The sequence below is a fragment of the Cupressus sempervirens genome, chromosome 5 (genome assembly GCF_028749045.1).
Source record: "Cupressus sempervirens isolate cs-2001-9-10 chromosome 5, ASM2874904v1, whole genome shotgun sequence".
Taxonomy (NCBI): domain Eukaryota; kingdom Viridiplantae; phylum Streptophyta; class Pinopsida; order Cupressales; family Cupressaceae; genus Cupressus; species Cupressus sempervirens.
Genome location: NC_143122.1, coordinates 651,130,785 through 651,152,611, shown reverse-complemented (window position 1 = coordinate 651,152,611; position 21,827 = coordinate 651,130,785). Strand labels below are relative to the sequence as shown.

The window sequence follows — 21,827 nt, the reverse complement described above, 5'->3', positions numbered from 1 at the left end:
AATTATATATGTTCAATCCCTTGTTAAATATTAATTAGTATCAGTATGTTTCATTTTAGAATCTTTTCAAAAAGAAAGAAAGAAAATCTAAATGGTTCAATTGACATTCTAGGTTTGAGATAATATAACCTAGTCCTTGGCCTATAAAACTAGGCTAAACCCCATATGTGCCACTTACTCATGGATTTTAGAAAATTTAGGTTAAATACCCTAGACATGGAACTTACCTAATGATTACAATCCTTTATTTAGATGTTATACCTTCTACCTAATGATACTCTCCCTCTCTTTTTGGAGGCCACGAGGCACTTTCCTCTGCATGCATACAAGAATGTAGTCAACCAAATTTTTTTGAACATTGATCGTATACACTAACATGTATGAAATTATAAATTGTGCACATTCTTCACATATCATATGTAATTCATAAATTGTGTTCATGTAATCAATGTCAAATTCATTATTTCCACAAGAATATTGCCTAACTTAATTGAATTATTGTTTATCATTCTATTTTGATAATATTTAAGTATTGCATTAGTTAACCATTATTCATCTGACAAAGCAAAATAACATAAAAATAAGGGATATACAAATATATGTATTTGAGTAATTGAAAAATGAGAGAAAAATGAGAAAGGGAGAGAGGGGGAGAGAGATGGGGGGGGATTTAGTGTATTTTATTTTTGTTGTTGAGTGCAAAATTAATCAATAGTTGGGATTATATGGTGCAGTTGAATTCCTTAAGTAGACTTTCTTCCTCATCACATGAGATGATTCAAGTTGAGGTGTTTGGTGGAAGATTTCTACTTCTCTTCACATTTGATGAAGTTTAAAAACAATGTATCTTAGGCAATTGTTCATTTAAGGAGGAAAAAAGAGATGTCTTCTTAAATCTATTTCAAAATTCTATCCATGAGTTAATGATGTGGGTATTGCAAGGAAGGTGTCAAGCATTTTATAGGTCTTTGGATTGTGAGCACCTTCTCTTATTCTTTGTTGCAATTATTTTATTGCTAAACAGGTCATCTAGTGTTTTACTAATAACACATTGAGGTTTGGTGTCCTAGTAAAACCTACTATCCATTAAGGTTGTGGGATATTATTATTTCAGGTGAACTTGGCTAAATTTTTGCTATTGAGTGGCTTTTATATTAGTTTTTATTTGTTGTAAAGACTTCTATGCCCCTTCAAAACTTTAGCCATATTATTAAATATATTAAATTGTGCAAGCAATACACAATCAATTCAAGATTGAAAAGTAAATATGCTTAATCAAACAAATATGAATCTCAAATTTCAAATTGGAGAAGGCAAGTACATGTCTCCAAAGTTATACTCACACGCGCATACTTTCTCTAAATAGAATTATAGTTTAATCTAGATAGAAAGCACATAAATTAACTACATAGATGAGTATAACTATATCTCATTCATATATATGTATAATAATTAGACATATAAATTAAATGTATTAATGTGTGATCTAAATGTATAGAAACATATGTCTACACAAATAAATTCATAAACTAAGAGAATACCCAACCTTTTACAATCACATGTCATTAACCAATGTAATTATTAAAAAATAACTTCAAAACAAACATAAAGCTAAACAAGAAGAAAACATTAACATAAATGTCACCATAACAACCATTTACAACTAAATAAACCCATATTACACAAACGATCAACTAATCCTTATATACACATGTTACAATTAGTCCTAGAGTACACCCACCCACTAGGTATTTCCCATTAACTATTCTAGTACTGTCCCATATTTGATTATTTAAGAGATAAAAATATTCATTAACTATCATGGGCATATAATCATGGTTATATCGTCAATAGAAGGGAATATATATTTTTACTTTACCTTAATCAAACATTTCAATTTCAACCATCAATTCAGAGTCAATAATCCAAAGGGAAGAGCCATCATAAATTGTATAATATTTTTGGAAAAAAAAAATCTCTATTAAAAATATAAAAGTCTTATGTCACGCGAATAACATGGGGAAACTACCTACACTAGGTGAACGCCAGTTTTACTTTGTCTTGGTGTTTCCCTTGAGAGGGACACCGATGAGCACGTCTCCATTTGTCATTGTTCGTCACTCGGCCAGATTTTGATGTTTTTTTTGGTCCCTAGCAAAGACCTTATAAAGACACAACTCCTCTATTTTGTTATCATGCAAAATTTTGATAAGACAAATGGATTTTAATAAATATAAAACTTTGGCCACTGTCATTATAATTACGACAGTTGATTAATAAGTTTTTCCCTAAACATTTATGACTTCTACTTTTATTTGAAGTTACTTACAATTGTGTAAAAGGATGTTAGTCAAAACTATTTGTAGTTTAATATTGTTATAAAAATTTAAAATGTGAAGAAATTATTATGTCAATTTTTTTTAGTATTATTAATGTAAAACAAATATGAAATAACTTAACAAAATAATAATTAAAAAATTTATGAGTTAATTTAAATGTTGAAAATTATGTTATTTTTACAAGTTAAGTCATAATTATGAGTCAAATATAACATATAAGCATTATGTTTGATAACTTTATCATTGCATTTTTCTTGGATCCTTCAATAGTCCATGTCTTTCTCTCAATCAATGAAGACTTGCTTTTAAAATTTGTTTTAGCAAAGTGAGTTGCGATACATACATTCATTTCATTATTTATACTCTATTGTTGTGCTTAACCCTTTAACTCTTTGAGTTGACATTTTCATTACCTTAAACATGTACCTTGGTATATCTCTAGGTCTGACTACCACAATTATATAAGATTCCTCTTCCACAACGAATAATGTTACTTCTTCTACAGGCATTGTTTGGTGCTCCTGCTAGTTGCAGCCTTGTGCACTTTTTAACGTTGGACATTAATAAATTTATATTATATTATCATTCATCATAGACATAAATGGGAGTCCTCTTAAAGTCCAATCTTATGAATATCCAGCATGAGGAAGTCTTCTGATGTCAACCATATGGTCAACAATCAAATTTGTAGTGTTCATAATTCTAATTCTAAAATTGGACCTCCATACAATTTCAGAAAACAAATAATAAGTGCCACATAGTGGCATGTACTTGTCAGAATGTATTATAATAGAAACAATCATTAAATATTAGAATAACGAATATATATAGGAAATTAAGGCTATACAGATAGATATATAACACAATATTACTGTACTATATAATATTTTAGTATTATAATATGTATTATAAAATAATATAATAGAAATTAAGTTTATATGTTTACCATACACTACGTATAGTAAAATATTAAAGAAAATATAATATATAACTTGCTAATTATTAGTTTTCATCAACAATTAATAAAATTAATTAATTTTAAATGGTAATGTTTTAAATTCTAAATGATAATGTTAAATTTTAAATTAAGGGTTACACTATGAAATATATACGTTTTCAAAATAATTATGTTGCTTATTAAAGAAGAAATAATGACATTAAAATAATAAATTACTTCAGGGTGTTGATGTTTATAGGAAAATAATTGAAGATATATTTTTCATGTATTAGTTTATTAATAATTGTGAAAATCATGCCCTTAAAAATGCAATATGTTGAGCTCCGAAAAAAGGGGTCCTATAAGACCAAATCAATTGAACCAATTATAATGGAGATAAATATTTTTTAATAATATATTACATTGATAAAAAAAATTTAAAAAACTTTAGAAAAAATGACACTAGGTAAAAATACTTGCATATAATCAATTGATATGTTCAAAACTAATTCACTAATCGGACATAGTGAATGCAATAATACATTGCCTATGACAAGTACAATAACACTACATTAGTGAAGCTTGTAAGTACTATTTTTCCATGTTAAGAGATGTCACACTTCTCTTCTTTGCATTAGAACCATAAGATTTTAATATGTATTACCCTCAGTGTTATAAAAAAATTATTCCTTCATAGATTTACAAGAGCCCAAAATAGAAATTCACTTTTTCACTTTTTGAACCTAATTTATTAGGGGCAATGTAAAAATAGAAATTCACATTTTTTCACTTTGTGAGCCTAATTTCTTTGGGAGCAATATATTGTAGTCTACTGACATGTTCCAATTCTTTGGTAAAATAAATTATGAATGAGTTGATAATTCACATATCAATTCAAAATTTGAAAATAACATGCTAGATTAGTATTTATGATTCATTTTAATTAATAAGTTATCATAAAAGTTTATCTTTCTACACAGTGATAGTCCACCTCAAAGAATTTGTTTCACATAAATCAAAGAAATCTGATAAAAAGAGTGTTTAAATGTCTAATATACCCCACACAAGACATCAATTTCACTACCAAACTTCATTTTAGAAGTTCTTAGTAATCTTTTGATGAAATGTTCTAAAACTAATTTTATTCCTCCACAAACAATTAGAACACATATCATTCACATTTTAAGAGATAATTAATAAACCATTTTACACAATTATATAATATTATAAAAAACTATATAAATTTATTTAGAAAAAGAGTAAGGAAGAGTGTTAAACCATTAAGCCTTTATATTATAGCCATAATCTTATGAAATTTTATTCCTCAAATGCTTGTTTTCTTCTATGGAATAAACATTTTATACCTTGTTTTAATTAGAAATTTATAATAACATAAATAAAGATGGAGCAAAGAAATAATATGTTAATATGTTATGTTATATTGATCAAATTATCCTTATTTATATAACCATGAAGACAACTCACATTCTTGTAAATCAACAAACTACAAAGAAATGATGTTGACTTGAGGACATATCTATTTCAACCATTGTTTAGAATTCAAACTCTTTGCCACATATTCAACACACAATCATTCAATGTTGACTTATTCCAACACTCCCCCTTAAGGAAGAACTAAATCAAGAATGACTACTAATATATTTACATACAAAAAAATGGGAATTAAAGTGACTAATAACAAAACAATACATTATGTAAAATCTAATCTTCGAAAACAGCTTATATACTAGTAAGGCTTCTTCAATTCACTCCCAACTATTGATGTAGTCATGCTATTATGCAAGCTTCCAATGCCATTGGACATCATTTGCACATAAAATGCCTCATAACCCTCCTAAAAGTATGATCCCAAGCTTTCAAATTTTTGGATCTCCCTGAAATATTGTACATCAATCCCCACATTTAAGTCTCATAACCCCAATAGAGTATAGTTTCTTCAATCCATTAGCACCTCAAACTATTGAGCACACATCTAGCCCCTACTACATCATTTCCTATCTTCAAAGCATTGGCTTCTTCAATATATGAGAGTGCTTCAATGAAGTCATTAACACTATATCTTATGGTTCCTCAACTCCAATTGACATCCTCTAGCTCTCATACCAAATTCGAAACTTAAAACAACAAAAATAAAGATGCAGCTGAAAAATAAAATGCTATATATTATATTAATCAAATGATCCTTATTTATACAATCACAACTACCTCGAAAAAGGAAGTCAAATCTATTTCACTCATTAATTAGAATTCGAACTCTTTGTCACATATACAACACATAATCATTCAATTTTGACATATTCTAATATTTTTATATTCTCCTAAGCCAACTCATTGAACAATGTGCGTGTTAATTGCAATATCATTACTAATCCATTAACCTTTAGTCCACCAAAACTAAAACATAAATTGTCTTTGGGACATGAATGCTTAACAAACGCCCAGCCTCTCGAAAGAGAGAAAAACAATGTTGGACTAACAAAACACATGACAAAAAACCCGAAAGTACGATCCACATAAAATATCCCTTTACATGCCTATCTCGGGCTTTCACTAACCGTACAACATATTGGTACATCCCTGAACTCATTTGACGACGAGATTATCTCTTACATCCTCGAGTTACTAATTATGCGTTACCTGATATGAAAAGTTAATGGTTATTAACATTTAAAAAGTTTGTCTACTTATTCTTGGAGAAGGTTAAATAGTGCATAAATCACCAAAAGTAGGTATAAGATTATCATAATTGTAACTGACATAAAAAGTGAATGGTTCTTACCATTTAAAAAGTCTCACGTACTTATTCTTGCAGACGATTAAATAGGTAGTGTAATGAAAACCTTGTCCAACATCTTTTGTCTGATCTATTAAACTAATATTTTATATAAACATCATTAGATTTTAGGAATGAGCAATATCTATATGACGAATAATAAATGTATGTTTTTTCTCATTGGCCAGAACTTATCTTTAACTGATCTGAATTATATTTTAAAATAGCACAAAACCAAACCCTTTCCCCAACCAGCACAAGGACATTGAAATTGGTATTGACTACCTGGCATATATTTTATTTATTTTTCTATTTTCGACAACTGTATGTGGCCATACACGAGCTGTAAAATATATGAATCTGTTCTCTTCAATATATAACAATAATTTTTTATTTTATCAAATCAAAATATGAAGTTACATCCTTACTGTTATGAAGTTATGATAGTCTAATTTTGGAAAAGCACTCCTCTACCTTAACTCCTGGTTCAAATTTGGATAACGTCTTTATCTGACACATAATTTTTTTATTTGTTTAAAAATCTCTGTGCTAGTCAGGGTTATGTTTCTTTTATCACCAACGTGCTTATTCTTCATTAAGTACAATTTCGTTTGAGGATATGTTCTTGGAAGCTTTCATAGAATTGCCATATGCCCAAAAATAACTAATCTATAACAGGAACTTATTAAAAACCAGCACCACTTATTCCTACGAGAATCATTTAGCGGCCAGTTTGAAAATAAGCATCTTACTGCGTAAGCCAGAAAGCATTTCATGGAGGAGATTGTATTAAATGTCAAACGGAACACAATACTCCCATTCGCAACAGATACTGAGGAAAATTTTAAAACAACTTTTTCAGAGATCAGATAAGTATAAATTACACCTACAATCAAAAACAGGATTCTAAACACAACTGGTCCACACAGAGGTAGCTACATTCACATTCATATTCCCAGTCTGCAAATTGGCTTCCAGATATCACTATGCTTTTAGTGCATAAAGTAGAAAGCTTTTAATTATTATAGGATTCTCTTTTTCCATCAATAATGGATTCCAAGGGCTCATCATTAAAGAATAAAGGGCCACATTCTTGGCAACAATGAATGAACCTGTGAATTTATAATTATAATAAAGCCGACCCATTCCAATGCAATCAGCCCACTGACAGATGATGCGTGTTACATAAATGAATGCCCCCATTTTTTAGACTTGTATTTACTGTTCCAACTTGAAAAAAGAAATGAAAAACCAAACAACCAAAATCTTTACCTACCATATTCTAGCATTCCTCGTTTGTTTGCTTGCTTCTCCGCATCCTTAAATGCCATGCCTATTATTGTAACAGCAGGGAGACCGATTGAAACTCACCCCTCTTCAAAACATACTTCTGTTCATTCATGATCTGTTATTCTTCTGCTACCTTCTATGAAATGATTGGCATATTCTGAAGAATTAATGCTAAAACAATTGTTTAATAAGAAAAAGAAAAATCATTTGTGCACATTGTGTGCGGGCTACAGGTAATAAATCCTAAAAGACAGATTCGCAATGCCAAGAGCGTTTGCACATTTATGAATCGAGTTATAAAGGTTCTTGACTAGAATTAGACGACATAATAATAACAATGATGACCTGATTCGTCTAAATTTAAAATAGAGAGCAACAGATAAATCAGAAACAAGCAGCAAAATGATTACCACGACAAGTAATTTGGTTCCTTGAAACTGCAACCGGAGCACATAAAACCTTTTTATACCCCACAGCAGCTCTCTTGTAAAAATTCTACATCAAAATGCAGACTTTTGCTTTATTTAATGAGGTTCTGAAACTTATCTAAGGATATATGTATATACCCAAAATAAAAGTGAAGGCCGAATACTTAGGAGAATATTTCTCTGTGTGACTGTGGATGTGCAAGCTGAAAGGCACAGGATAGAAATTTAAAAACCAGGATTATAAGTTATTTAGAAATTTACAACGAGAAATTAGCATACTTGGGCTTCAACCAAAATGTTCCATGGATATATCTATATCCAGACTCTAGACCATCATCCTAACCAAAATTTTCTCAATTAAAGGCGAAGAGATAAATCAAGCTTGGAAACATCCTCCTTAGGTTTAAGATAAAACCCATTAGGATTGAGAGCCTCGTGATGATTCTGACTCTGAGTGGTATTGTTATGATATGCTGCTACGCCATGATGTTCGGTTTGGTGCAGCCGTCTGAAGCTTCCAGGCCAGCAAAAGTTAGCTTCCTCATTCATCAAGAAAGGGGTTGCCGCCAAAAGCCTACTACCTCCACCAAAATTGCTGCTATCGAATCTAGCTACACCTCCTCTGTTACCCATCATCCCAATACTAGCTCCGCCCCCACCAATTTCCTCCGTAACATATTTGCCAACGGCTGGGTGCTGTTCAATGGGTGTCCTCGACCATCCATGGTGGCTCAGAGGTAACCCTCCTGGCTCTGGTGCATAACAAGGCTTGTGAATCAGGGAATGCGCTTTTATGCCCAGAGATCTATTCATTTGGGTTTCTGAAGAACCATGAAGAGGCAAGGATGCCATGCTCAAGTATCGGTTTGTGAATGCCCCGATTCTCTGCCCCCTTTTGGCTAAAGTCCTTTCGCGCTTGTGGGCATTCTGGTGGCCTCCCAGTGCTTGGGAGCTGTAGAATTTTCTCTGGCAGTAATTGCATGAGAAGACTCTGGGCTCTGAGCCTAAGGAAGTGGACTCAAAGTATGAGGCACTACTGGGATTTGCACTAGCAGCGGCAACTTCATTACTGCTGGATTCCAAGCCTTTGGTGTCTACCGACTCATTATTGTCCTTCTCTGTTTCTGGTTCTTCTCCTCCTTGATTATCCTGCCGGTTAAAATAATCAATGAAACTTGAAGTACGAAGATCTCGTCTTTGCATACCTTCATCATCATAGCCAATCGCCAGATTTAGCGAGACCTCCGAGGTCTCCTCTAATCTAGACGACTTATCGCTGAATTTAGCTGCCTGTTCTTCAACCTGGATCATATGGGTTGGGGTTTGCGACTGGGGATGATGAGAAAAAACTGTTTCACGCCCAGAAACATTGGAGGCTGCTGATAGTTGATTGCTGATAACAGACTCCTCAGAATAATAGCTCTCACTTGCTTCCAAATCAATGTTTGTTTTTTTCATATTATTCATAATATGCTTGTGCCTGCTGCTAGCATTCCCAGATCAGAACATTGTCCCCTCAAAGATACAAACGCCCCCAGATGACTCTAAATCAAGAAGAACGTTCCTCCCATATCCCTTACACTTGCAACCCACTTCCGGACTCTGCACCCACCAATAACAAATCATCAATTTGAATCTATGAACCTAATTTGATCACACTCACAGAAGATCAACATGCAGAATTAACATAAGCTTGATTTGCATTGACATTCAATTCCAATCTTAACCTAAGTTTACACATCCAGAAATGATACGAACCTGATATCGCACCTAAAATTGATTCAAAATCGAAATGAACACATAAAAAATAAATCAGCAACAATTTGATAGCCTGGCTCCATACTCCAGGACACAAATAACACCTGATCAGAGGAAAGAACTGAGAAAGGACGGGCTTAAGATTAAGCAGTCCCGGATCCATACAAAAACGGAAACTTTCAACGCTTTCCTCCCGGGTAGGTGGAGTCATAAATGCATGAAGAGGTATTTGTAACCAGCTACAGAAGTCATTTATAGTGAGAGTCTTGATGACAATGCAAAATTTTCTTTCACGACAGAAATAACGGGGACCAATCCAAAGCCTTACATTCCCCACTTCAAACGGTGGCGATGAGGGAAATTCAATTCAATTCAAGGCTACAGGACCATTGAAGCGAAGATTATGAAACAAACACGCCGGTCATAAAATGCACGGCGACAAAATACGATGCTTTATGGATATAATATTTTTCTCCTAATGCCGAATTGAATCAATAATTTACAGATGATAAGGCAGATCATTATCTCTCTGTTCCAATACCAACAAAGGGATGCTTACAGAAACCCACGAAAGACAAACAAACATTCAGAAGAGATTGCTCTGTTATCACTCGTAAAATATTTTTATATCGCTTAATAAGCAATCATCTACAGATACGCATTCACCTCCCTATTTCAAGAGCAACAAAAAAAATTGTGGGTCGAGTGTTCAAATTCTACATAAAGATGCTTCCTAGCTTTAAAATGACTCACATCGACGGCCCAAATATGAACAGTTAATACGTGCCATTTTTCTCTGAACGAGTATTACCCCTCGTCTGAAGGAATTCCAAAGCAAGAAACAAGCTCTGAACAGCAATGAGACTAATCGAACAACCACTTAATCAGCAGATTAAGAGAGAGCTTAGCTAAACTCTCTATGTGAAAATAAAGAAAAATCCCATAAAATCTGGTTATCCCTAAAATGTACATTTATTGAAAGGAGGGTTTCCGTTTCTTACGTGACGAAGAAGCTGCCATGGCAGATAAAGAAAAATCTAAATCTATTCCTGAGAATGGAAAGGGCCGTTTGCATCTGCAAAGTCTGAAGAGCCAAATACAGGGATAGCCTTTGCTTGTAGCCTTGAACTTCTGAAAACTAGATCGCCTCGCTGTGGTATTCAATCTTGGGGCCTGTGGACTTAAAATAACAATAGAACTGAAGCGATTTGGACGTCTGGGCCGCTGACGATGACTGAAGAAAATCAAGATGCAGGTTTGAATGGATTGAAACGAATGAAGTGAAAATTATGAATTATTCTGGTGATGAAGATCAAGGGTTAAGGTCGGGAACATTTCCAGCAGAGTACAGAAGGCGACGTTGACGCGAAACCACACCATCGAAAAAGGACGCTGCGCAAAATGTCCGTCTACTGCAGGACAAATTACAATCTGGACTCGATGCCACTACACCACGCCATTTTTATGACCCCGATACGGACCGCCATTATACTATTCTATTCCATTATTATTCTCCTACTGCTGTCAACAAGCGGACGGCATAAACGGGCAAACTAGCTGAACTAATAATATTAATAATAAAATTCATAACTGATAATAGAGCCCCGCAATAGAAGAGAAGGAAGCTGACACGAAATGTCTCCATATTAACCCTAAAGTAAAAACTAAAGTGTACACGGTTCGATTCCCGGCCATGGCGTCACGTTTTGCTGTTTTTTCCTTCTCCCTTTATCTACCTAACTTGCACGTCATCGTACATAGCCACCAAGTTTCCTACACAATTTTTTTATTGACAAAAACCCTAACAATCGAATCCCGGAGCCTAATAAAAGCTTCCTTCTCTGGCTTTTTATGCTCGGAATCGCTCATTATCAAATGAAACTTTGTAGAAAAATTTAAACAATGAATAAAATTCGTAAATATCTTATCTTATACCTGAGAGGAATCTCAGCTTCTTTTACCTTTCGATTGACGAACAATTTTTGCTTTTATTTTTGAATCGTAACTTTATGTTATGTTATCCTCCTCATCGCAAAACGAATGAATCTTTACTTTTCATCAGTTAAAGCCTCGGGACACCAAGGATCTCTGATTATTTTCGAATCCACGAGTTCTTAGAACAAATAAAACCTGCATACGCATGGAAAATTCGCCCAAAGCAGAACATAAAAAACATCACAAAATTAAAAAGCGGAGCTTAAAAGGTCTGTTGTCACTGCCTAAAGATGCTGCAGAGCTGCCATTGGAGATCTTCAGAATCTAGACTTTAAAATTTTAATATTATATAACAGCCTTTTCCGCAATACTATTCTTCCAACTACGATGATACTTCGTGTCCCCTACTCTGCAAAATATCCTGAAAATTTTCACCCCTCTTTGTGAGCCTAATCCATTTCGTAAATCTCCTTAAACATTTAAAGCTCATTAATCACCCCTCTTCAGTTAATTATAAGATTGCCTGACCGGCACGCCAGGGGAAACCTATCTCGTCAATACTTCGAATACTAAATTCTTCAAAATCTATTTAATTCCACTAACCTTGCCGTACACCAAGAAATCCTAAAAGTGTCCTTAGGGTTTACGAGGCTAAATCATCTCCTTAGGAGCTCATTTTCCACCGTAGTCACATCACTGAAAATCTAGCAAGCCTTCTAGTTTTAGCAAAAGGCAGCCATGGATATAAATAGCGGGTACATTGCCTGCTATTTTCGACCGTTTAAACCTCAAAATATATTAAATAAAAAGAAAAATTCTAATGAAATCCTCGAGACCGGTCAGTCAATCCAAGCGACCAAGAGCCGCAGTCCTAAATAATTTCCAACTCTTTTCCATGTCCAATCCACTACATCAACAACAACACATCCCAAAAACAACAAATTCATCACACTAACCTTCCACAGCCGCTCCGATCTCGAGCTCATCCACTCCCCACTCGAATACACAATATTGTCTCCAATTTATTGCCGTCCAACGCTCATTTATACCGTCCAACCTTCCGCAGCACACTCATCAAAGCCACAGCCTTCCACAGCACACTCAGCAACAACACAGCCTTCCACAGCCCAAAAGCCTCCCACCTGCCATGACAGACACTACAAACTCCATCAAATTCCAAAACCTTTCCTTCCTCAAACTCATCACATTCCACTAAAAAACAACAAAAACAATCCTCCCCCCACATTATACTTACCTTCCATTACCGGATCCTCTCCAAAATCGTAAGAATTTGAGCACGCAATTCACTCCTAGGGTTCTGGAGCTCAAAAATCTTACCTTTCTTCTCATTTACTCCTCCATTTTTACCCTCACTAGGCCCACAAAAGAGCATCTGCAGATCGCACGCTCGAATCCCCACACGCACAGTGTACGATCATCACACCAAATAAACTAAACTAAAACAATTACACCATGTTATCCCTGTGCCATCAATCAAGTTTCCAACACCCCTTAATCACAATTAATCCCCCCGTTAAACTCCACAAATGGGGGCAGTGGCTGTGGCCGTCAGGACAATAATGGACTTTGGGGGCGCGGGGTGACTGGACTGACTGAATGACTGACTGACTAAACTGACTGCTGTCAGTCACCAGTCAGTCAGAAAACAGTAACTGCTCCACTCTTGCCGTGCCGTCCGTCCAATGTGAAGTCGGGAAGTAACTTAAAAGCAACCTGCACCTGTCCTTCGCATAAATGTACTTTCTTCACGAACTTATTGTTTTTCTTCCCGAGAAGAAAGGCGGCGGCCGGGAATATATTTGACGGCCACTCCAGCCTGTTTCTTACACTTCCTGTCGGAACACCTACTTTAACTCAGAAAGCGACATCTGGCGGTGCTTGTGGGCCCCACCTCACCTCAAGTACATTCCCAAAACACACTTAAAAACTTCGAGTCCCCCACACTCATTTCAATATCACACTATACTCATAGTGTCTTAAACATTAGTTATATACTCATTTTTTGATAGTTAATTAATTATTTACTCATATTTTAATAATTAATAAATTATCTGTTATAATAATGTATTATAAAGTATTAATAATTTATTATGTGCCCATTCCTCTACTTTCCTTTCCTCCCATGTTTCTCCACATTCTAACACCTGTGCTCGCTAGCGACACCATTATTGAGATATCACCATTATTGAGATATTAACGTGACCACAGTTTGTCTAAATATTATATTTTTTAAGTTGTTGTCGATGAATGTTTTTTTATTACGAGCAAAATCTTTTCTGATGCTCAAAGATACGCAACTTTTGTTTTCCCCCTAAACTTTATTATTTTTGGCAAGTTTAGTTGTTTTATATTTGTAGAAGTTTTTGATGTTTTATATTTATGGCTAGTTTGGATGTTAACATATATATTCGACTCAACACTAAGAGGTTTATTTTATAATTTTTATTGGGGGGTGTGGCAAGTGAGTTTGCCTAAAGTTGACATTAATGAGTGTATACCTTGCTTTATTGAAAAACGGAAAAAGGAGCAGCACTAGCAACTTCTATTTGGAGAAATGACACAAACTTGATCAATCAACATCAATGTTTAGACTAATGAGTACAAAGTTTTGTCAATGTATTTTAGTTCAATATAAGTTTGAATTTCAAGTTGATGAATCAAATAGTCACAAATCCTTATCATGCCATTATGTCATAAGAGTTTTTTTTTTTCTTTTGTCACAAATGTGGAAAAGATAAAGTTGTAATCAATGCATTCACTCATCTTTAAAAATATTTGTATTTTTGTTGAAAATTTTTGAATTTTCTCCCTACCAAAAATAATATCGTTTAATAGAATGAATGAAAAATGTGATTCATAAAATAATGAAAAATTAGAAAAAGATATAAACATTTGAAGTTTCTTTTAATCTTTTAAATTCTATGAGTTGATTGGTTAATTGAATTGAATGAAAGCAATAGTATCGTACCTTGACAAAAACTAATAAGAATATAATTTATTTTATTGAATCAAAGTAAGATTATAATTAAAATAATGACTAGTTAAAAGCAATGGATCGACATAAGATCATCACATATTTGGAGTTTAGTAATCAATAAATGGCAAATCAAATCATTGACACCTTACATAGCCCAGTCTCGTGGCTATTCTAAAGCTTGTTAGTATGAATACAAGTTAATTTTAATTAAAGAAATTAAAGTTTATTACAAGTGAGTTTACTTGTATTGCTGTTAATGAGTGTATAATTAACGTTTTACTAAAAATATTAATGAGCAACATTGGCAAACTCCATTTTTTAGGGGAACACAAATTTGATCAATCAACATCAATGGTTAACCTTGTGAATAAAAAGGTTCATCGAGGGCAGAAAGGTTCACCAACAAGATAAGGTTTGTAAGCATTCTAGCTCAATGTAAGTTTGAATTTCAAGCGACCAATCAAAGAGTCACAAATCTTTATCATCGCATCATACCATTAGTAACACAAGGGTATTTTTTGTATTTTTAAAAAAAATGAAACAAAGAAAGTTTGCAATAATTTACTTGAAAATGATAGCTAAAAGAAATGGATCATAATAACAAAATTGCACAATTCGAGTACACTGATGAGAAAATGGAAAACCAAGATAGTAACATTTTTCATAGGTCAATATTGTAGTTTTGAAGCTTGTTAGTGTTAAGTAGTCATTTTACATGATGCCAATGGCAGAAATCCTTATGAATTTCTCTATTTTAAAGTTGATCAAATTAACTCCCTCCAAGGTTCTAGTTGGGTTTTTTTCAACCCATTGGGTAGCCCAATTTGAAGATAAATGTGAATGTTCACAAGAAGGCCTTTTATTGGTATCATTAAATCTACGAAAAAACTTCTGAGAAAAGGTGACCACAAACTGATGCATTCTTGTATTTTCAAATTTATTAATGAATGCATGTTTTGACTATGCAACTATATGAATTCCTATTCTAACCATGAGTTCAAGAGTAAATAACAGAGTTATGGTGACAATAAATTGTTGAAAACGAAATTCCTAATGGACATAAGTCAAAGAAACAACGCTTTTGTGAATTAAACCTTCAAAAGGATCGAGTAGTAAACCAATAAAATTAGGAGCAACACATCCTCAACTGCATCGATGCAATTGTTAAAGGAAATGATGAAAATCGATGATGTTTCACGACTCATCAAATCATGCAATCACGAAAAGTGTGCACACATGAGACAAATTGTTTGCAAAATCTTGAAGGTGATCCTTTCTCCAACTCATCATGTAACAGAGGAATTTGTTAGCAAATGATAGATACCATAACTAGAAGATCACACAAGCATTAAAACATAATAAAACTATTGGCTTCATCTCTATTCGTGAACATAAAATTCATAAAGGAAACACACATTCTAGTAAGAAACACTATACACAGAATGAGAACACCAATAACATACTTTGTTGCATCAAAATATCGACCTTCAATACATATTACATCTTTGTATTTATAAGAAACCCCATCCTTAATGCAGCTTTTGGATTTAGGAATTTTTCCTTGCAAAAAATATGTTAAAATTATTAATTTTAAGGAAATTATGTACAAACAAACTCCTAACTAGGTGCTAAGTAGGCATACACTTGTTATTTTATTACTTACATAGTGTGTGGACCTTTACATGACTTCAAAAATGTCATAAAAGAAGGAGATAAGAAGAAAAAAGACTTGGGATGATCTGGGAGCCTCTACCACTTCTTTAGATGCAAGCTTGAGCTTGACTATGAGTCTTTGCCAATTAAACTTCCACCAAAATACATTTTAGTGTATGAAATGCTCAAAAAATAGAACTAGTAGTTAACTATTAGCCCCACCTCAACTGATCCAAAACTATTGATGCACTTGTGCACCTTCTCAAATGGTGCACCTTCGCATATATTTCCCTTGCACACCTATAGAGGTGATAGGACCAAAGCTGGCAAAATTTGTTTGAAGTGTCAAAATTTCAATTCCAGCATCTAGGTTTTTTGACCCTTCTACCAAAATGATGTCTAGATGTGTCCCTTTAAACTTTTAGATAATGACAGTAATCTCCTAAGTATCTAGCAAGTCTATAGACTTATACTTGGTCCTTACTTCTCGGCAGTATCTATTGACCTCTTGCCTAATATTTGCAGAATTTTCCATGTTGGAGTCCAATTCTTTTAGTGCATCCTCAATCTTGAAGATGTATTTGACATCATCCTCAAAGGATACTACTTCAAATGATGCTCAAAACTATTATACAATTGCTTCAACTAAGCACTATTGTGACATAGAGTTGTCTCCAAAATTCTCCAAGTTGCCAACTTTATAATATTTGTTTTATTCCAAAAATTGATCTTAGGGTCATTTTCTTCACATCTTGAATATCTTTATATACTCTTATCATAACCCTATTACTAGCCACTATGATTACTATACAATCATCTATTTTATTTAATTCCTCTACAAAATATACATCTAACAGCATCTGGTACCTTTGACCCTTAGTGGTCTTCAATGCTTCCAAGTCGTTGGTCCAAGTGGCTACTCTGTTCATCAACCCAAAATCTTGGTCAACTATTATAACCAACCTATCAACATTATTCTAGATATTATGCAATAGGTTCATGTTTTCCTCAATTATATGTATACCCCTATCCTCAAAACTATGACACCATCTCTTACATGCATCAAAAAATGAATCACTCTGATGATGGAGCATCTTGGGTTTTCTTGGTGACTACTTTGGAGTTCATGGGAGGAGGCTCGATAGTTGCTTTGGAGGGTGCTTGGATTGGTACACGTTTAAAGAAGGATTGGTTGCTCGGCATACTTTGGGAACTCGACTTGGTCTATGGTTGTTCGGCATAGTCTGGGAACTCGGCATGGTCTTTGGTTGCTCGACATGGTCTATGGTTGCTCAGCATGGTATGGGAACTCGACATGATCTATGGTTGCTCGACATGGTCTAGTTACCTTGCTTTTGGAGATATGTTTTCTGGTGCCTATTGTGGGTTGTGTAACTAATTTTTCACAATGAATTAGAGAATGCAAATTTCAAGGATTGAAGAGGACCTAGAGTACTAACTATGGTTCAAAGTGCGAATTCTAATTCAATCAGAGGTGGGAGATATTGTGATTTTACTCAAATGTCAATTTTGGGCATTTAATTGTTGTTGCAGGCCAACTTGTGGCATTTAATTTATATATTTATATTTAATTTATGTTCTATGCCGACTTGTGGCTTAGATTGGTATAAGTAGGGGTTGTGGGGAAGTCTTTTGTCATTATTCATCCATCTTAGAGAAGAGGAAGAGCTAGAAGAGCGAATTTTGAAGAAAGCTAGTAGTTGAGGCTTGTGAAACAAGGAGATTGCTTGGAGGCTTGTGAGCACAAGTTGAGATCTTGGAGGTTTCTACTAGAGTGTGGATCTGGACTAGCTAGGGTTTGATTTGGATCTTGAGAGATCTTGCAAAACTATTTACTTTCTTTGTATTTAGCTGTAACCAGGAAGGCCTTACAGCTTGGCACATTGCATGTAATTAGTTATTTTTTATGAATAAATTATTGTGATTTGGTATCAGATCTTGCATTGTTGTTTGTGTCTTCGTTGTGTGGTATTTGCTAGCAGCTTGGACATCTCCTTTGGGGGTTCTCTTGCCTTGCACTATGTCAGATCGTATTAGAGCACAGTTGTTCCTGAGTGTGTAGACAGATTGTTGAAGCTATGGCAATTTGCACCAGGAGTTGAGTTGGAAATGTTGATCTGAGTTGATCTTGATCTAGTGGTGGATTTTCTTTCTAGAGTCCTAGATCTCTTGGTTACGAGGTGACAGATTATGGCTCTGACTTGCAATTGTGGAGGGCTTGCAGATGGATCTATGGATATGAAAATGGAAGGTTGATCTTGTTGAGGCATGATCGTAGAGAGTTTGTGGATTGTAGATCCATGGTCCTAGACTTGTGATGTGGTTCCTGATTATTCATGTGAGGTGGTAGGTTGCAATCTGACTTGCAAATAATTCAAGGTTGTCACAAGAAGCGTGGGAAGGATTTGTTGCAGAGGGTTTATGAATATCTTGGGAGATGGCTCTGAGAGGATTGGACCTTATGATGATTACAAATCTCCATGATGTAGTGGAGAGGAATTTTTCTAAGATGTCTACTCGGGTTGAAGCTAGTTTGGCTGATTGAACTAAGAAGGTGGTTGATCAGTTTGAAACTAGTTCGTATGATCAAGATAAGGACAAGATGAGGAAGACATTCCATAGATGTTTGTGGAGTTGGAGTCTACCGATCTGGAAGAGATTTGTTTGGCCCATTAAGAGACTTGCTTATGAGAGAAGATGGCATAACAAGGTTGAGTTTGGTTTTGTTGATTAGATTGTGGAGTCTGATACAAAACTTATAGACTAGCTAAAGTTTGTTGATGAAGATATTCCAAACCTTGTGGATGTTGGGACAAAGGTTGGTTTTCATGATCAGTTAGCTAAATCTAACATGGAAATTGTAGAGCACTTGGTCATGGATGATCCAATTGATATTAGTGGCGAGCTATGTATTATAGAGCATCTTGTTGTAAGCAATGAGATTTCTAATGTTGTGAGTTTGGCATGTTTTGATGGAGATCTACATGTTGCTACTAATGTGGAGTTTTTTGCTACTGATGTGGGGTTTGTTGTTGGTGGTATGGATTCACTAGTTGCTGATGTGGATGAAGGTCTATTGTTCAAGCATTATGTTCAGTTTGTTCTTGGGTGTGAGCATGCTAATCGGATGGTTGAGATGCTAGTGTTTGACAAAATGATACAAGTATGGAGGATGTGCAAATTTGTTTTCTTGTCCCTGTTGGAGTGGAAGCCTTTGGTAAAGATGAAGTTGGTTGTTGATCTTTCTTTGGGCATCAAAGTGTGAGACACACTTTTCTATTTACCTGGGGAGTCTAATGCAGGAGCACCTTGGGTTTTCTTGGTGACTACTTTGGAGTTAATGGGAGGAGGCTTGGTAGTTGCTTTGGAGGGTGCTTGGACTGGTACTTAGTCAAAGAAGGATTGGTTGCTTAGCATGCTTTGGGAACTCAACATGGTCTTTGGTTGCTCAACATGGTCTATGGTTGCTCGGCATGATCTAAGAACTCAACATGATCTTTGGTTGCTCAGCATGGTCTATGGTTGCTCAACATGGTCTGGGAACTCAGCATGGTCTGATTACCTTGCTTTTGGAGATATGTTTTCTGGTGCCTGTTGTAGGCTATGTAACTAATTTTTCACAATGAGTTAGAGGGTACAAATTTTATGGATTGGAGAGGGCCTAGAGTACTAGCTACGGTTCAAAGCATGAGTTTTAATTCAATCAAAGCTAGGAGATATCATGATTTTACTCAGATATCAATTTTGGGCATTTAATTGTTGTTGCAGGCTTACTTATGGCATTTAGTTTGTGTTCTAGGCCAACTTGTGGCTTAGATTGGTATAAGAAAAGGATGTAAATTTTAGGGATTAGAGAGGCCCTAGAGTACTAACTACAGTTCAAAGCGTGAGTTTTAATTCAATCGAAGCTAGGAGATATTGTGATTTTATTCAGATATCAATTTTGGGCATTTAATTGTTGTTGCAGGCTGACTTGTGGCATTTAATTTATGTATTTGTATTTAATTTGTGTTTTGGGCCAACTTGTGGCTTAGATTGGTATAAGTAGTGGTTGTGGGGAAGTCTTTTGTCATTATTCATCCATCTTGGAGAAGAGCTAGAAGAGTGAATTTTGAAGAAAGCTAGTAGTTGAGGCTTGTAAAACAAGGAGATTGCTTGGAGGCTTGTGAGCACAAGTTGAGATCTTGGAGGTTTCTACTAGAGTGTGGATCTGGACTAGCTAGGGTTTGATTTGGATCTTGAGAGATCTTGTAGAACTATTTACTTGCTTTGTATTTGGCCATAACCGAGAAGGCCTTATAGCCTGGCACATTACATGTAATCACTTATATTTTATGAACAAATTATTGTGATCTGGTATCAGATCTTGCATTGTTGTTTGTGTTTTCATTATGTGGTTATTTGTTGGGGGCTAGGACATCTCCTTTGGGGATTCTCCTACCTTTCACTGCGTCACACTCTATGTCAAGGCCAGAGTTTATTTTTCTAGGGAAACTACTAAAGTAACCTCGGGATGATCAGGGTCGATGGGACCTACTATCTCATTTGCATACTCCCAAAATAGATCATTTTGTTTCCTCAACATCAAAATTTATGCCTCATCCTGGTCCAAGTATCAGAACACTTGCTTTAGGTGCATGGTAGTCAAAAATTTGGTCGTATCTCTAGTAGCCTTCCCAATACCACTTCCTTCATTTGGTAATCCTAAAGGGTGATGTTTTATATATCTACATTAGGAAGAGGAATAACAATTTATGTGACATTTAATCATCATTCTAGTTCTTCACGATGAAGGTCAGTTTCTTAGGATCACCCTGGATGGGTATTGGTGCTCTTACTTCCTTCGTCAAGGCCTTTAATCTTTTTTCCCAAGTATACTCCACATACCTCCTTTGATGAGTTAATGCTTCTCATTTCAACAATGATGGAGCAGTACCCATAGGAGACATATATTGGCTTGATGATGAGGTCATCTCTAAAGCTATCCATTTTCACTTATCACTCCTCTCTGGGATATTCTCTACTCTTAGTGGCTCCAACACTAGGGTAGTCATTATGGTTCTTGATGGAGACAATCCTAACTCTACCATAGGTAGTGTCTATTCTCTTTCTCTAGCAATCCTCCCTTCCTCTTAGACTCCATTTATGTAATTGTACAAAATCATCCCCTCCTACTATTTAACTCTCAAACTCTATGATTGGAGGAGGCAATGGAGTGGCTTCCTATTCTGGTGGGGGAGGAGGTGGTGATGGTGTTTCCCTAGAGGTGGAGAAGGTATGCCCAATGGTAGTAGAGGTAGTTGATTCCAATACTCACCCAATGATTCCCTATGTAGTGTATCTTTCATTACATCCCCCTCTAAATGAGTCCATGTGGCCATAAAATTAAACTCAAAAAGATCAAACACATCCGACTCATCTCCCTCCATGGACTTGATCCACCCTTCTTTCTCTTGATCGGTGGACTCTTCAACTTGAATTGGTTTTTCCTAAACAAAAGAAGATATTTGGATCACACTCCTACTTCTATCCTCTTTTGTGGCCCTTGCTAACTGAGTCCTCTTGTTTAGAGGGAGGTACTCAATTTCTTCCTCTTGTTCTTCAGCCTCTACCTCAGGTGTGGTTTCCAAAATTTGGGGTGAAGGAGTTCTTTTCTTCTTCAATTTCCTCTACT

At 35.0% G+C, this 21,827-nt stretch overlaps 1 protein-coding gene across 4 annotated transcripts; it reads right to left on the bottom strand.

Annotated features, from left to right (window-relative positions):
• Window positions 1-7,844: 7,844 nt before the first annotated feature.
• Window positions 7,845-13,030, bottom strand: LOC149557579 (uncharacterized). Of its 4 annotated transcripts, XM_089832213.1 has the most exons (3): window positions 12,737-13,030; window positions 12,438-12,623; window positions 7,845-9,390 (listed from the first exon to the last, which is right to left on the bottom strand). In XM_089832213.1, the coding sequence occupies exon 3, from the start codon at window positions 9,253-9,255 to the stop codon at window positions 8,146-8,148; it is 1,110 nt and encodes a 369-aa protein (XP_089688339.1). In that variant the 5' UTR covers window positions 9,256-9,390; window positions 12,438-12,623; window positions 12,737-13,030; the 3' UTR covers window positions 7,845-8,145. The 4 variants fall into 4 exon arrangements, with proteins under 4 accessions (XP_089688339.1, XP_089688341.1, XP_089688340.1 ...); XM_089832215.1 differs by lacking the exons at window positions 12,438-12,623; window positions 12,737-13,030 and adding an exon at window positions 11,508-12,105; XM_089832214.1 differs by lacking the exons at window positions 12,438-12,623; window positions 12,737-13,030 and adding an exon at window positions 10,548-11,370.
• Window positions 13,031-21,827: the final 8,797 nt, after the last annotated feature.

Bases quoted from the DNA above. Each gene is read 5' to 3' on its own strand.
- LOC149557579 (XM_089832213.1), bottom strand. From the start codon at position 9,255: ATGAATAATATGAAAAAAACAAACATTGATTTGGAAGCAAGTGAGAGC.